Source organism: Simochromis diagramma, unplaced genomic scaffold (genome assembly GCF_900408965.1).
Source record: "Simochromis diagramma unplaced genomic scaffold, fSimDia1.1 OVJJ01000302.1, whole genome shotgun sequence".
NCBI lineage: Eukaryota > Metazoa > Chordata > Actinopteri > Cichliformes > Cichlidae > Simochromis > Simochromis diagramma.
The window spans coordinates 3,036,019-3,052,662 of NW_024386792.1; the positions used below are offsets into that span (position 1 = coordinate 3,036,019).

The 16,644-nt window shown below is 42.1% G+C and overlaps 1 protein-coding gene across 7 annotated transcripts in view; it reads left to right on the forward strand.

Moving 5' to 3' along the window:
* The window catches only part of fbxw7 (F-box and WD repeat domain containing 7), a 129,531-nt gene extending 114,605 nt beyond the window's left edge, over positions 1–14,926 (forward strand). For all 7 annotated transcript variants that reach the window (XM_040023831.1, XM_040023832.1, XM_040023833.1 and 4 more), the window contains 4 exons: positions 3,568–3,749; positions 7,549–7,774; positions 10,264–10,474; positions 12,644–14,926. In XM_040023831.1, the coding sequence (XP_039879765.1) occupies positions 3,568–3,749; positions 7,549–7,774; positions 10,264–10,474; positions 12,644–12,912 (888 nt within the window). In that variant the 3' untranslated portion in view covers positions 12,913–14,926. The remainder of the gene's footprint in view (positions 1–3,567; positions 3,750–7,548; positions 7,775–10,263; positions 10,475–12,643) is intronic.
* Positions 14,927–16,644: the final 1,718 nt, after the last annotated feature.

The window sequence follows — 16,644 nt, forward strand, 5'->3', positions numbered from 1 at the left end:
TCACTGGAGAGGAATGGCCAGTTAAGCCGAATCGACCATTTCGGTGAAGTGGCTGTCGATGCCAGTAAAACTGTAAAGTAAAAATACAATGAGATTACCGGCCCCTGGATTTGTTTTTTCTCCCTGCTGTCAGAATTCTTTATAGTCTTTGCCAGCTTATTTGAAGACTTGATTGCTACTTTTTCTTAGTCCGTCTCTGAGATGCAGGTCTGTAAAGTGGCTGTCAGTGATCTTGAAGTGTTACACAGCTTACAATGGCTGCTGTAACTACCAGTGTTCATATCAATATCATTTCTCTTGTACTTTTTGGTGGGGTGGGGGGGTTTGTCATATTGCACGTCTCCCAAGATTGTAGCCATTATCTTTTCTCTGTAATTTTTTTTTTGTAGTGATTTATTTTAATTTCCTGCACCTTTTTGTAAACAAATCTTTCAACTTCAGCAAAGCACAGTCACCCAGTCTCTACTTCTACAGCCCTGCCACTTAACTCTTACTGAGACCTGGCTCAATAAGAGACTGCAGCATGGTGATCAGCTGAGATGAGAAACTGTGATTGTGTTATACTTTCTTTCTTTTTTTTTTTATAAATCATGCTCTGAAAGGACGGTATGTTTGATTCGGGTCAGAAGTAGTCCCTCAAATCAGTAATGACTTTGGTGACTGATTATAGATTACAAAGGTAAATTGGCTCAGAGATCAGCGTGGTTACCTTTTCTCCAGGAGAGTGCAGAGATCCACCTGCAGCAGCATGCTTTGCAGGTGGGTGATTTAAAAAGTCAGGATGGGAAAAGAAATTGGTCACTGCGTAGACAATTTGTGCCAAAGAGAGACCACTATTAATGCTTCCCTCCTGTTTGTGCTCCTCTGCCTCAGAAACATTGCCTCCACTTTAGAGGCATCGGTACAGTTCCCCTGTGATGGGATACTGTGGGGTGACTCAAAGGCTGCCGCATTCAAAATGTTCTGTGTTGTCTTTACACCAAATACTGCATCCGATCAGATGTTTCCATCGGCTGTTTAATGAATCTGTTGACAATACCCTCTTCTCTCCCAGATTTGTTTGTGAATTGTGTATTTTTCAAACTCATTAGGTATTTTTTAGCATAGAAAGTGTGCATTATATTAATAAGCCTCATTTGCATGAGCATGGCCTAAATTTTTAATTGCTCAACAAATATTCATCAGATGCAGTTACTCCAGCAAAAATAGAGCTTTAACAAACACCACAACCAGCATTTGCCTTTTCATCTTTGCAGCTAGTTTTGTCCTGCCCCTCGATTCATCTTGTTATGTAAAACACGGCGACTTGAACCCGTTCTGTGAGGTAATCAGGGAATTATTATATGAGAATATTTTATATAAAGACTTCCGCACCTGGAACAAAACTGGGTTGCTAGCTAGTAATCAGGTTAGACAGTGGGTTTTATTTATGGTGGAAGTACTGCAAGAAGCAAGCAGTGCTTAAATTTGAAACAATATAACATTATCTGCTGGATCTTGGAGACGTGTGGTCTGGCAGATCTTCAAAGCTTCTTTTTCCTGCTGAAGAAACTGTTGCGTAGACGGTTCTTGAAGGCTCCGTCTTTGGCTGGATGGACCTTTGTCTTTGCTTGTCTCCAGCTTCAGCCAGGGACGTCAATCTTCCATCCAAGCACACAAACAAACACATCTTGCTGCTTCAAAGGTGGCTACCTTGTGCTTAACAGAGCAGAGTGTGTCCTTGGTGGTGCCTGTCAGAGGCAGCCTCAGCTGTCAGGCAGATTTAAGATGGCAGAGCTGCGGACTACCGTCGTATTCAGGGAGAGGTGTCCTCTGCGAGACACTTTAGCCGCATTGACACGCGTCCCCTGTTTTTAACTGGAAACAAGGGGAGATCCACAGATTAGAGGTGGCTTTTGGAACTGTTAACAGACTGATTAGCGAGCATCTGAAATCATTCATTAAATGAAAGTATGGATTATTTCTCCATGTAGATCAACCTGTATCAAGATTCTTATCCTCAGCTGATTGAATATTGTGCATTCATAATGAAGCCTCTTTTTTTTCTCTCTCACTCTTTCTGTGGAGGAAGCACCGTGCGATTACCCATACTTATGTGACACGTCTGTATTATCCACTTAGTACTTGGAGACAAACAGTAGATCAAAACCATGTCATCAAATCATCAACACAAGGAAAAGGCAAATAAGAGAGGGGAAGAACACATTAGTAAGACTCTGTTCGCCTGCCGCTTTGGTTATGCGTTTCATAGTCTATCTTGAGACATTTGTAACCTCTCGTTCCTCTACTGTCAAACAGTCAAGTATGGAAATGAAACTATAGCCGCAGTAATCTCTTAATCATCTGGTATCAGGCTATAATTATCTGATGGCTTCACCTGAGCCAGTTTATTTTAACCTTTGCTAAGCATTAGTTGAACCCACATTGAGCCCTACATGTGGCCCACATTTTCTCATATTTGAGGTCTTGAAAGGTGGGCTGTTCAATACAAAGGGAAATCTCCTGCATTTGTCTTTCAATGAGGCCAGCTCTCAGGTTGCTAAAGCGGATACTCCCCCGCCAGTTTTTAAACCAAGACGAGATCTGAAGCAAATGTAAAGCATTGTATGAAAACCCTCATGTGTTTAAAACGGGGGGAAAAAGGCAGGCCTTCACACATTCATTAAACGAGCGCTAATCTTCTTTCATTCTTTGGAACCGGCTTATTTTATGTTTGTTTCACAGACAGATAAAGATGCCTAAGCCCTTCATTTCAGATATTCTCTCTTCCCACGTAGTGTTTGAGTAGGCTTTAATCACACTCTCGTTCTTGGAGGCTTTGATTTATGGGAAAAATCCTGCATTATTGTATCCCCAGCGTGATGTAATAAACTGCAGGCCTGTAGTTGAGTGTTACGCAGCAGTATCGCTCATTCATCACTAATGGAAATTAAAATGTGTGCACAAACACTGAAAGTAATCCTCAGGATACAACGCAGTTTTCTGGGGGGTTACATTTCAGTGGCAGACTCCACTCTAAACCTGACATGAGCACAGCAACTGCAACTTCTACAGTTTTTTCCTCCCTAAAAGAATTTAAATTGAATGCGTTTGGGAGGCTCGAATGGGACAAACTGCTTGGACACAGATTGAGTTGATCAGAAAGATTTCCATAAGTGCTGTAATCAATAACTAATCTCCTGTCCCTAATGAGGATGAATGGAGACATTTTAGTGAAGACTGTCATCAACCCTTCCTGCAAATGATTTGGTCACTTTCTGAAAGTTACGTTAAATCTTGTGCAGAGCTCTGGGAGGTTTTGTCCCAGCACGGCAGCAGCAAGTGTGGACTCAGTTTTTCCTTACTGTAAAATGTCAAATTAAATTTTCCCTTTTTTCCCCCTGAAGGCAGCGAGAGGGCATGCAGGAAGAGAAAATCCCAAATGAGATTTTATGAATTCTTAAACTGAGCTTTGATATGTATGAATGCCATCACCCCAAATGCCTTTCAAATGAACTTTTCTAACATCAGAAGTCTGTACTGTCCATCAGGAATCCTGATCAAGACTCTCCTTCTTCTCCTCTTCAGTGTCTGCGGACATTGGTGGGCCACACAGGGGGCGTGTGGTCATCCCAGATGCGAGACAACATTATCATCAGCGGCTCGACTGATCGCACACTCAAGGTCTGGAACGCAGAGACGGGAGAATGTATCCACACCCTCTATGGGCATACCTCAACAGTGCGCTGCATGCACCTACATGAGAAAAGGTACGGAGCAGCTCACTGCTGTGCTTTAAGCCCAAGCTTGAAGGCTCTATGATGCTTTCGATGAGATGAAGATTTGCCCGATCAGTCTTGAGCTGAAATGAGTAGAAAATGTTTTTCATAATAAATTTAGTTTAAGCCTTTTTTTTCAGGCTAAACTTATCAAATACTATCAGGTTCCACTAATTGTTGCTTTCATCGCTCGTGTGTGATATTAAATTAAATAAATTAAATTGATTTTCTTTGCGTTTTAGATAAACAGAAAAGCGTTTTGTGCTATTGATATAGCAATCTCTGAAAATAATAGTTTTGTTAGTGGCATCCTTAAATGGGTCGATTTTATTATTGTAGTGAGCTTTGCCAATTGTGTACTGCTGTGTGAAACTGTGCACCTTCCTGTTTAAGAAATTGTCATGTTTTGTTTAACCCTTAGATGTTGTTTTTCTTCAAAATCTTTAAAAGTTGTAATATATTCATTTTCCAGATATTCCTCATAAAATGTTTGTAACATGAGGCCATTTCTATTTTTATTTATTTTTTCATTAATTTAAAAAAAATGCAGTTTTTGTATCACTACCCCACTCTTCCACAAGTGGGGTCAAAAATGACCCCAAGCAGTTCCTCTGGAATCTTCTATGAAACTTTCATTCTTAGCAACTCTGACTGTCCCACTTACACTTCTGATGGATCAAGAATTCATTTTTACACAGTAACATACATGATTTATAGTCAGGGCTGCACATAAGTGGTCCGCAGGTGCGCATTCGGTGTCAAAATAAAAGTATTCCAAGAAATTCCGAGAATATGCGCTTCTTTTGCGGTGGAGGAACACCAAAGTAATTGCTTACAGAGCTTGCTTCTTCGACATCTTTAAGAGTTCTGAACAAATGTCTGTCCTCCTCCAGATTATCTTATGTACGCAAACGCGCGTTGCAACTTGTTATCTGGTGCGTGTCTTTTATTTTGACAGCGAATGCGCACCTGCGGACCATTTATGTGCAGCCCTGTTTATAGTTTTCTGTGCATTTCAAACATTGTACCTTCTGTTTTTTTTTGTTTGTTTTTTGTTTTTTTTGTTTTTTTAAATATCTAAAGTAACATGGCAGCTATGAGGCCAGCTAGAATCCCTGTGGCCCTAAAAATGATCCAGGACGGATGGGATGAAAAGGCCATCGGAGGCATTGACTCAGATGGAGGACCCAGACTATTCCCCCCCCCCCCACTGAACAAGGCTAGTCAGACACAGAGGAGTCCTCTGATGAGTTCTCTGAAGGGGAAATGGATATTGAGTCTAACAGAATGAATTAGATGAATTAGTCGGCCAGGGCTTGCACCTGGGTTTAGTACTGTCTCCCCAATAGATGCATGGAAGATGTTCATGTCTGATAATATAATAGAAGAGGTGCTGACATGCACAAACATGGAGCCGTGAAGAGTAGCCACAAACAGGGGAAAGGTTTGAAAAAATGTAATCAAACATAAGCTCCTGGCCTTCATTTGATTGACCATTCTTGCAGGAAGTGAGAAGAACTGGGATGTACCAGTAGGTGTGCTTTTTGAGAGTCCTCTGCATAACCCATGGTACAAGGCCACTATGTCAATTCAAAGATTTAAAGATATTCGCCGTTTCTTGCACTTTGATGACAAGAGGACCAGAGCCTACCGACTGAAAACAAACCACATGGCAGCTTTCCGCTACATATGGGGCCTGTTCCTGGTCAACTGCAGGCAGAAATTCATCCTCAGTGATTGTGTTACAGTGGATGAATAACTTGTGCCTTTCAGAGGCAAGACCCAGCTTCTGCAGTATATGCCGAGCAAGCATACAAAAGTGATACGAGTGATACAAAAACTCCAATTTCTTAAAATTAATGAAAAAATAAATAAAAATGCGAAGGGCCTCATGTCACAAACATGTTTTATGAGGAATACCTCAAATATGAAAATATAACTCTTCGTTTTAAAGATTTTGAAGAATAACAACAGAGTTTATAGCAAAATGCATTGATTTTATTTGGGGTCATTTTTGACCCCACTCGTGGAAGAGTGTAGGTATTGGTAGGTTGTGCATCCAAGGGTTAATACTCTTGTTTTCTTGCTGGTAGGAACGCTGGCTCTGCCTGATCTGTGCCTGAAATCAAAGTTGATCCACACATGAGCAAAGTGCTGAAATGAGTACCGGTTACCTCATGTCATGTCTGTGTGTGTCGTTCAGTTTTATACAGGAGTATAGACTTTACATTTTTTTTTATCCTTTTGTAGAAAAAGGTCCAAACATGTTGCCTGACCTTGTTCATGGATTTCTAAATTGGCTTCAAGTGCTAATAAGAATTAAATGAAACCTTTTTTTTTTTCTTCATAATTTGTATAACTAGGGATAAGATTTTACTTCAGTCTTTTTTTTTTCCCCCATTTTTTTTTCTTAACCATAAGAGTCCATCTACTACAGTCTAAGCTTTTGTTTTGAAAGTTCTTGGTAGGAACAAGCTTTTTTTTTTTTTTTTTGCACATGTGTACAGCATATTAGGCACCAGTGCCTCTTTTGTCTGTTTATTAGATGTAAGGCTACAGGGAGCATCTAGTTAGCATAGCTTGGCAGAAACAGTGAATCTGTCTGTCTCAAACATTTACAGCAGTCCAGCAGCATCTCCAAAGCTCACAAACTCATGTTTCACATGTTTTTTTTTGGCTCTACTGTACTCTATGGGATAAATATTCGTTTTAATTGGTGTATAAAAAAAAAATTAAAAAAAATAAAAAAAAGCTTAACCATATAACTTTCAGAAATAAGAAACACAGGATAGATTAATCCTTGAATGTTCCTTATGATTCATCACACCCACATTTACAGCCATCCCATCTGGTAAATAAGAGCAACTGTACAACGGTAAAAGAGGACAGCATCTATGAAAGAGAGCATGTGGTTTCATAGTGATTAAATGGACCCTGTGAGGCGACTTAAGTGAACTGCTGCTCACTTATTCACTCAGTATCACACTCTGGAGACTCGAAGTGCTCTTTTCGCCTTAGGGCCCACCAAGGTTTTTGTGTAGCATTTGATTACTCACTCAGTGGAAATGCTGTGAGCTGCTGGTAGATGGTGAATAACATGTTGGTGATTTCTATCTGTGTAGCACCGTGAGGCGTTTAATAAATAGAGAATGGGCTACAGCATGTTTTGTTTTGTTTTATTTTATTTTATGTATTTATTTATTTTTGGCTAAATTGAAATAGCCCGTAGAAAATTTAAGGTCAAATGCGGAGAGATGCCCGTCTTAGTCCTTGCTGAAGTGTCTTGAAGCTGATGGAAGTTGATGAAAGTATTGACCTTAAGTGTGATAATCTGAAAAATGTTCAAGTTGAGTAACTGTCACTCTAAAAGGAGTTTCTCTTCCTGTAACCGGTAATATATCTTTCCATTCAGGGTGAATTCACAGATCAGGGCGGCTGTTAAAGACAGGTGTGGGGGTTTATTTCTGCATTCATGTATGAACATGAATGTGATGCTGTGGATTACTCATTGTCAGAGTAGTGAGGATCCGTGCATACGTGCCTCATTATTCTGTCAGTGCATTTACCATATTATGAATGAGCAGTTGTGTGGAGTATTGAATTTAATCTTGGAGAATGGATGACTTTAAATGCACGTTACATCTGTGGGAAAGCAGCTCAGCATAAAGGCAGCTATTGAATTCACGGTGGTTTGAACTGATTACTGCACCCGTACTCATCAACATTCATTCCTGAATCTCTGTGTTGTGCTACGGTTACCTTTCTCACTGTCTGCGTTTGTGTCATGCAGGGTGGTCAGTGGATCTCGTGATGCCACGCTGCGCGTCTGGGACATTGATTCAGGTCAGTGTTTACACGTCCTCATGGGCCACGTGGCGGCAGTGCGCTGCGTCCAGTATGACGGGCGACGGGTGGTCAGCGGTGCCTACGACTTCATGGTGAAAGTTTGGGACCCCGAGATGGAGACCTGCCTCCACACGCTGCAAGGCCACACAAACAGAGTGTACTCATTACAGGTGAGGCCTCCCACAGCATTAAAGAAAAGACTGGTGTATACCAATCAACCTTGGAGCCAAATGAAATGTACGAGTTACTTTGTTTTATCTGCACACAGTAGAAAGTGTAGAGTCTTTGAGAACTCGTATAAAAACATTCTCGTTTATGACGCAATGAATCAGATGCAGTTGGTAGTTTTTAGGTCCATATATGTAAGAACTCATCTAACTACATTATTGTAAGGGCTGTCTGTAAGACTGATGTGAGCATAAAAGAGGCTTTAACCATGTTTGACTATTGTCAAAGGGCCGGATTTGCTAATCTAAAAGAAATAGCACAAGGCTTCAATCAGCATAAAGCAAGCCGGTTGTGTGCGTGACTTTCTACCAGAATTTATGAGCAACCAGTTCATCTCAGCCTTAACGAGAGTAGGACAGATTAAGGTGGCAAGCAAACACATGTGGGTTTGAGTGATCTACTAAAAACACAGCTTGTTGCTTACAATTTGTCAAACATAATACAGTCGTTAGTTTTATGCATGCATTTCTCTCTCAGCACGGCAGCATAGGCCAGAGACGGTGGAAGTTCTCTGTGGTAGAAATAATGATGTACTGGAGGAATGGGAGAAAATTTAAATAAACATTTCAAAATTACAATATCCAATCTTTTCTGCACATGTGACACCTCTCCTACACTATTGGTGGAAGTTCTGTGGGTGGCATTTTCACCCAGAGAGCTTCTGCTCACTGGATGGTTTCATCCCCATTCTGATGTTATGTTTGAACAGGTCATCTTTATCATATCTAGTTTCTGTCATGTGATTTGCTGGTTAGATATTTGTGAGTAGTTCAACAGGTGTAACTAATCAAGTGTCTGTGTAGGGTAACGTAAAATGACCACAGCAGTCTGAGTGGAGGAACCACAGAAACGATGTCTGTGGTTCTGACATGAAAAAATCTGCCATTAAGCTGAAAGTTTCATGATTTTTGTCATGAGGGATGACACCTACTGACCTTACATCTGTGTTTTAAAGCAGCGGTCCCCAACCCCCGGGCCTCGGACCGGTACCGGTCCGTGAGTCGTCTGGTACCGGGCCGCGAGAGTTGAGGCTCAGGTGTGAAATGTGTGGTTTTCAGGGTTTTATCGGTTGTCAGCGTTATTTTGTTATCGTTTTTATCGTTTACTCGTCTTTCCTGGGTCTTTTCACGTGTGTTATGAATAAATTTTCTTTTTTTCGGTACCGGTACTAGTTTTATTTTGTTGTATTTATCCGCGACACCTTAAAGGCCGGTCCGTGGAAATATTGTCGGGCATAAACTGGTCCGTGGCGCAAAAAAGGTTGGGGACCGCTGTTTTAAAGGAAAAGTTTCTCAAAGCTCTGCTTAACTTCTTGAAAAGAACTACAAGCCAAAAGACTGAAGGGCTGAAAGACATTTTGGCACAGTGGGCATGCATAATTTCTTTAAGTTGATAGTTGCAGGCTGTCTTTGATTTACACCAGCAAATTAAGAACCGTGCCTTGACAGTGGATGTTTTAACACCTTTTTGTGTTAAAAACAAGTGGAGAAAATCCTGAAACTAGTTATGTCAAATGCAAATCTAGGTTTGACCTTCTGTTCTTTAAATGTTGAAATAACAGTGCAATTAGCAGCAAACTGATTACCTCGAACTTTTCCTTTTTTGATCCCCAAACTTTGGTGACGCAACAACAGGTGACTCAAGTAACACTTAAGGGAAAACGGTCATAAAGATGCTTTCATGCTCATGGCAGTTGTCATATGTTTGTGTCACCAGAGTAGTTTGTGCTATTAAGAGTACACAGGTTAATTTTAAATGAAGAGCTTCTAAACGGGCCTTTTTACTGTACACTTTTCCTCTTAACTGTCCTAAACTGTAGGAAGTTCACTGCCGCGTGTCCTCCAAGGACTTCTGTGGAGTGAAATATTGCTTGTTAGGCTCAGGCAATTGCTTTAAACCTGTGGTGCACAAAAACAACAGATCTCTCTTTTTGCATGAATTTTTTAGTCCTTTATCTTATATTCATGTGCAATTCTATATTCTTAATTTATTATGTCCCAGCATATATGTGTGATGTTTGTTCGTTTGGAGGAAGGGGGGGGAAAAAGTTTATACCCGTTTGTCCTCTAATATGTCCTCTCTTCTCATCCACTCTGTGTGATGACAGAGCACTTTAGCTGGTGCCATAACCCTCACAGAGGAGGCTGATTACTGCACTGATAGATTGGTTTTTGTGCCATGCTGCTTTGATAGACTTTTAAAGTGTTGGTTCTCTCCAACTAGATTTGGGAAGCAGCAGAAAAAGCTTTAACAGATCAATACTGTGCATCCATTTTAAATGGGTTTAGTCTAAGGTTAATAGAAACAAAGTACGCAGTGTTGAAATGTAAGGTGCTTTTGCCGTCAACTCCAACTTCAAGTGACAATTTTGGTTATCTAGAGGCGGCCGTTTGATTTTCAGACAATTTAAACGTATTCATTGTTTCTGTAGTTCGATGGGATCCACGTCGTGAGCGGCTCATTGGATACGTCTATAAGGGTCTGGGACGTGGAGACGGGCAACTGCATCCACACGCTAACGGGCCACCAGTCCCTCACCAGTGGCATGGAGCTCAAAGACAACATCCTGGTCTCAGGCAATGCAGACTCCACTGTCAAGATCTGGGATATCAAGACTGGCCAGTGCCTCCAAACACTGCAAGGTGAGGAAAGTGAAGTATGAACAGTGTGAGAGTTACTGTAAAACTTCTGGAAAACCAGAGGCTGTCTCAGCTGTTATTGAAATCTAATTACATTTTAATGACAGGTTTAACTTTTCATGACTACATCTCACACTTTTCTGAGTCCATCATGTTGGCAAAGCTGCGGGTAGTTGTTGCTGCAATGGAAGTCTCCAGGACCACACACAGGCAAAACACGTTGTAGGATACATACGAAACTGCTGCACATTTACTGCTGTTTGGATAAACCCTAAAAGAATAAAAGTGTTCTGTGTACTGCATTCAGCTGAGTACTCACACAGCAGCTGGTGCATTGTCTCCAACTCAGAAGAGCTTGACCTTAGTGGCTCCAATGTTTTTGGGTGTTGTTGGAGGATGTTTGCTTATCACTTCCAAATTTCTGTGTTTATTTGCTGGGAGTCATGAGATCAGACTCTTAGCTGTTTTATTCTGATAAAATAATTTCAGATGTGAGTCTTATGCGCAGACCTTACAGTAAAAAATCAGTACAAAGGTCTCATGTGACAGGACAGCCAGGCTACATCAGAGATTTTGGGGATGTAACTCTTATGTTTTCTTTCTCTCTTAACTTTCTGTCCTGTCCTAATGTGCCACTGTTTTCATACCACTAGACTTGGTTATGTTGTACTCAAAGCAGCTACACCTAAGGTGGCTGCAAAACAACTTGACTGAAATGTAGACTTATAGATCCATGAATAAATGACTTAAAGTGTAGAAAAGTGGCAATGCTAGCCTTGGAGGATAACAACAACAAAAAACACGTTAGATGGGACTCTGTTTGATACTGACAGTCCAATTAAAAATCCATCTAAATTACCTGTTTGTGTGTGTAAGTGGAGCAGAACTGAGCCAACACCTTGCAAGCCTGCTGGTCCTGATTACAGTCTCATTTCCTTTGTGTCTGAATAGTTCTAACTCCATTAGCAGCACTGGTGCCTCACAGGATGTTGGAAATCCTTTGGCTGAATAGCAGTGGCAACCAGCAGTGCCCCACTCCTAACCGCCCTCATTAGCAAACTCCAAACCCGCATGCGGGTGCTGCGTCCACAGCGCACACAGCAGCCCAACAAAGGATGGTCGTATAAGAGCCTTAAGAGAGCAGGAGGGACGGCGTGCAGGGAGGGAGACTGTGGGTCTGTCTGGTGAAGAGAGGTGACTACAGTAAAAGACTGAGGGCCCGGGAACTTTGTAGGTCATATAATTAGGTCAGCAGACAATTTCTGCCATTCATTAGTGTGTTTTGATAAGACAATAGGCCAACAACAAGGCTGTCACTGTCAGCTCGAGAGCGCATAGGTAATGACGGAGCAGAGTGCTTTGTTGTGGTAATGGGAAGAGCAGAGGGAGGAGAGAGACAGGCAAGCTGGGGGTTGGTGCAGAGCAGTATTGTGTAGCCGGGTAAATAACTCAGCCTTTGAACTAATCAGAGACGGAAACAGAAAAGATGTGAACGCTTGTTCACAGATTTCAGCAGGTTTCGTCTGTGAAAGGTTGTGTATCCAGAAACAAGTTAAATGCATCTGAGCTCACAATTCAGTCAAAATCAGTTCATTTGCCTGCACTCGACTCTGCACTCGTTTTTGTTTTCGCTTTAATTGATTTAATTAAGGTATGATTTTCAAGCCTGAAGGAGTCACGCATACAGTCACAAATAAACTTACTTCAGCCACTACACGCTTTAACCGGTATGTACTGGCACCAAACAGACCAGACAAAGGTGTAGCTGAAGCTGCTTAGCGTCTGTGACAGACAGGAATGAGCCCTGGCAGCTCGTCCTAAAGCCTGCCAGCTGTACGAAGATCTCATTGTCACAGCAGCGTCAGGAGTAAGAGCTCTTCTTTCACCTCACAGGCTGACAGAGATCTTGCTTTCAGATCTTTCCCTGTATCTGGGTTCTTCATTATTTTTAAATTCACCCATTCTTTATTTGCCAGTAGACTAGCACGTTTGACCAACATTTTCCAGGAGCTTTGGTAGAAAGGGATTCCCCTATGTTACAGGTTTTAGGACCTGACTGATCCACACACATTTACTGGAAACTTTAACCTGAATGTAAATGTTTTAAGCCATGAAAAAAAAAGACTTTTCTTTACCTCGTCCCACTAAATAAAATTATCTTTGTGTCTTCAGGTCCTCACAAGCACCAGAGCGCCGTGACGTGCCTCCAGTTCAACAAGAACTTTGTCATCACCAGCTCGGACGATGGCACGGTCAAACTGTGGGACTTGAAGACTGGCGAGTTCATCCGTAACCTGGTGACTCTGGAAAGTGGCGGAAGCGGCGGTGTGGTGTGGCGCATCCGGGCCTCCAACACCAAGCTGGTGTGCGCGGTTGGTAGCCGCAACGGCACAGAGGAGACCAAGCTGCTGGTCCTGGACTTTGACGTAGATATGAAGTGAGAGGGAGCGCGGTGGGGAAGGACGAAGAGAGCGAACCGCACAGGAAGGAGTAGAGAGGGAATGGGAGACGAGGAAACCTGGAAACTGGAGAGCCAACATCCAAATGCTAGAACCACAACCACCAACAGTGGGCTGTCCTGTCCTCTACCATCATCTTCCCACGTCCCCGTCCCCGTCCCCTGCTTTTTTGGGCAAATGTTACTGACAAAGAGACACACCCTCACCTGTTCAGCCCCTGCTTTTGAGCCCCTTCCACCAGCACAAGGTGGAGCCTAAAAGGGGGATCGGGTTGGAAACGAGGCCAGGAGGGCGGAGCACGACTGGTCTGTCCCTTGATTGGCTGTGAGAAAGAAGAGGAAGAGGGGGAAAAAAAGAGAGGAACGGCCGAAAATGACTGAACTCTTTTGAAGTGACTCTCAATCCTTTCAGTTTGGGGGCAGCTTCACTCAGAGACTTAGTTTCGCTCAAGCCTGACAGATTTTGACATGTATAGAGATATATTATTTTTTAAAAGCCCCTCCCACCCCCTGTAACCCCCTCCCATCAGTGTGCGCCCCCCCCAAAAAAAAAACAAAAAAAAAAGAAAAACACACACATACACTCAAAAGGCTGACCGGAAAGTGGGAAACGTTGACCGTAGGTTAAGGCTGAGAAAGGTGGATTTTCCACACACAGCCGCACCTAAAGAGCTGCTCGGTGTAGCCTGTTCAGGCTAGTTTCTCGTCACTCCATTTCTGTTCCTGTTTGTTTCTCCCCTTCTGTATTCTGATTTCTTTAAAATACCGCACACAAACACAACTGTGAATTTCAACACCTCTTTGGTTTATCATATGAAAGGTTTTGTTTTTTCCGCCTCTTCTCACTGTTGCCAACAGCAACAAATCCCAGTATTAGAAACCTGCCCTGTTTAGGTTAGCCATCTTTGTCACAAGGGTTTATTTTGTTTTGATTTGTTTTCTTCCTTTCTTCCTGGTTCTTCCTTTCTGTTTTCTACATACCTGGGTTCGGAGCGCCGTCTCCACATGAACATCAATGCTGTCCAGATTTTTCCAGAGTCTAGCTGGGGTGGTTTCCTCAATGCCAGTGCTGTGACGAGAAGAAGAAAAGGTCCTTTGCTCTAGGCGCTGTGGATTAATGCCCCCCTGAACCCCACTCGTCCCCCTCCCTTCCCCTCTACCGTTTCCCCCCCCAGTGGCCAAACTGTATTTATGCTGCTAGATGAATGGGGAAAAAGAAAGAGAGAGATGGAACTTTTACTTGCTGTGACGTTTTAGTCCCAGGCAAAATTCCAAATTGAACTCTATGTTTGGACTTACAGAAACAAAATATGAGAAAAAAAGGTAACATCCAGCTTTTTATTTTCTGTTTTGTTTTTGCCACTGAAACTTGAGCCAAACGTGCCTCTACGAGGCCGAGAGGAGGGAGCGTGTCCGACAGATACCGGCGGGGAGCGCCCGCAGAGAGGAAACAAGGGGATGTACACTGTTGGCGTGCGTGCGTGCGTGTGCATGAGTGCGTGTGTTTAGCGTGTTAATGGGCAACTTGTAAACACATTCCTTGGGACAAAGCTCTTTCGGCCTGTTCTTTGGGGAAATGTACAAATGCTGTTCAGACTGGCAAAGACAAAAAAAGCGAAAATATAAAAAAAAAAAAAAAAATCCTAGCAGATGTATCGATTTTTAACAGGTGAATGAAAGAACTGTCCATATCCGTGCGTGTGATTGTTGTTCCGTTCAAAGATGTCTGAAGCAACAGAGGAGACCATCACAAGCATCGACTGACAGGCGGAGCTGCCGGGAGTCTAAGTGTTACATGTGTCACAGTCGAAATCACCCAGGCGGCCTCGCGGGTCGTCATGGGGGGAGAAATTTTAACAAAACAAAAAAATCCCACAAAGGCAACAAAACATGAACAGAAACATTGTAGCCAAACAAAAACCGTCCCAATCTCCAAGAGTCACAACTCAAGCTGAACTGTGAAAGTGGTATAACACTGTATATTAAAAAAAAAAAAAGAAAACAATCTTGCTCTATCTCCTCTTGTTGTTTTCTCCCTCTGATTTTAATTTATGATCTGGTTTGAGAAATCAGATTTGTTGCAGGTGTTTTTATTTCTTTTTTTTCTTTGTTTTTTTCCAGTTCATGTAAACTGCCTGGCAAAAAAGAAAACGGACAGAAAAAACCTTAAAGGGATTGTGTATTTGTTTGATTCACTTAGAATTTTATTTTCTTATAACTTAAGTGCAATAAAATGTGGGTTTTTCTTTTTTCATTTCAAGCTGACAGTTGTCTGTTTTTGTTACCTGTATGAAGGCATCTTATGTGTTCAATAAAGCAAATTATTTGGTAATTACATCCACAAGGGAATAATTTTCAACATTAATCACAGCGCAGTCTTAGTCTTCTAGCTTTGTCGCCGGTGTGATCAGAGCACCTTCACAAAAACAGATATCTGACTTCAGTTTAGTCTCCCCTTCAAGATGGGCTTCTTATGTCGCTCTGCACCATTTCCAGCACTCCTGCTACTTCCTGTGTACTCCCTGGAAGTCCCGTTCTGACCACTTAAAATACGCACACTTGCATGTGACGTCCTGCGCAGTTTTCAAACAATAACTTTTCAATTTGATTTTATTTTCTGGGAAATGGGACAAAGTATCAGAGAGACAAATCTGTGGACTAATGCGAGATTTACAGTAGTGACTTTATGTCCAGTTGCTGATGAAAAGAACAGCTAAGGGCATTTTTCATGCCGCCATTATAATTTGTCGCACCGGCAGGTGAGCGCGGGGTGTGGATCAATGTTTGTGAATACGAAAAGTAACATTATTTTCAAATTGATAACAACAGGGGAATCTACTAAACCTCAGATGAGTTTAAATCTCTGACTTTGAATTCAAAGTCAAGGTCGGTGTTCAGCTTTAATGAAAAATCACTTAGCGTTTTTACATTTTTACCACGGGTGCAGCTCCTAGGAGGCTGAGGACACTGCCAGTACTTTTCTTTCAATAACGGAGGCAGGAGGCGGCCACCGACTGGTTGTTTGATCGTAAGAAGCTACAGACATGTAGATGACAGTCTTCAAAATCATCCACAGGCTCTCCAGAGGACCAGTGCACAGTCATGTTTAAGCCATAAGGTTATGTCAGTGTAACAAGCTTGCTCCTCGGCACCCAACTTTGTGTTTGGCTATTATACCAAACAGCAATAATTCTCAGTGTGAAGCAAGATTTTCAGGTATGTATTAAAATCATAAACACTCAAGGTTCATAAAAGGACTTCTAGAGGGCGATCAGGATATCTTCATGCCATCCAGAAGAACTGGACAATGAAATGACCTTCAAGGATTTTTAGCAGTATCAATAAGTAATATAAAGTTAGACCTTAGTCACTAAACTTCCTGATTGTGCATGGTGCTCATCAGATTGCATCTCCAGCTCAGCAGCAGTTCCCATTTGTCCTGTTTATTGTTGAAGTCACATTATCAAGAAATCCCACGAAATGACTGAACGCACTAACAGCCCCTCAATTTAATTCACTAGTCAAACTTTTAATTCTGCATTTCCAACACGTTTCCACTTTTTGTCTGTCATGTTTTATTTGCCATTCACCCAGGAGAGCCTGCAGAATTTTTTCAAACTGGGGCCACTAAAAATACTGGGGTGGCACAACACAGAAAAAACTATGCCTAGTTGCCTGGTGCAGCAAATTTTGAGAGGTGGCTGGTGCCCCCTCC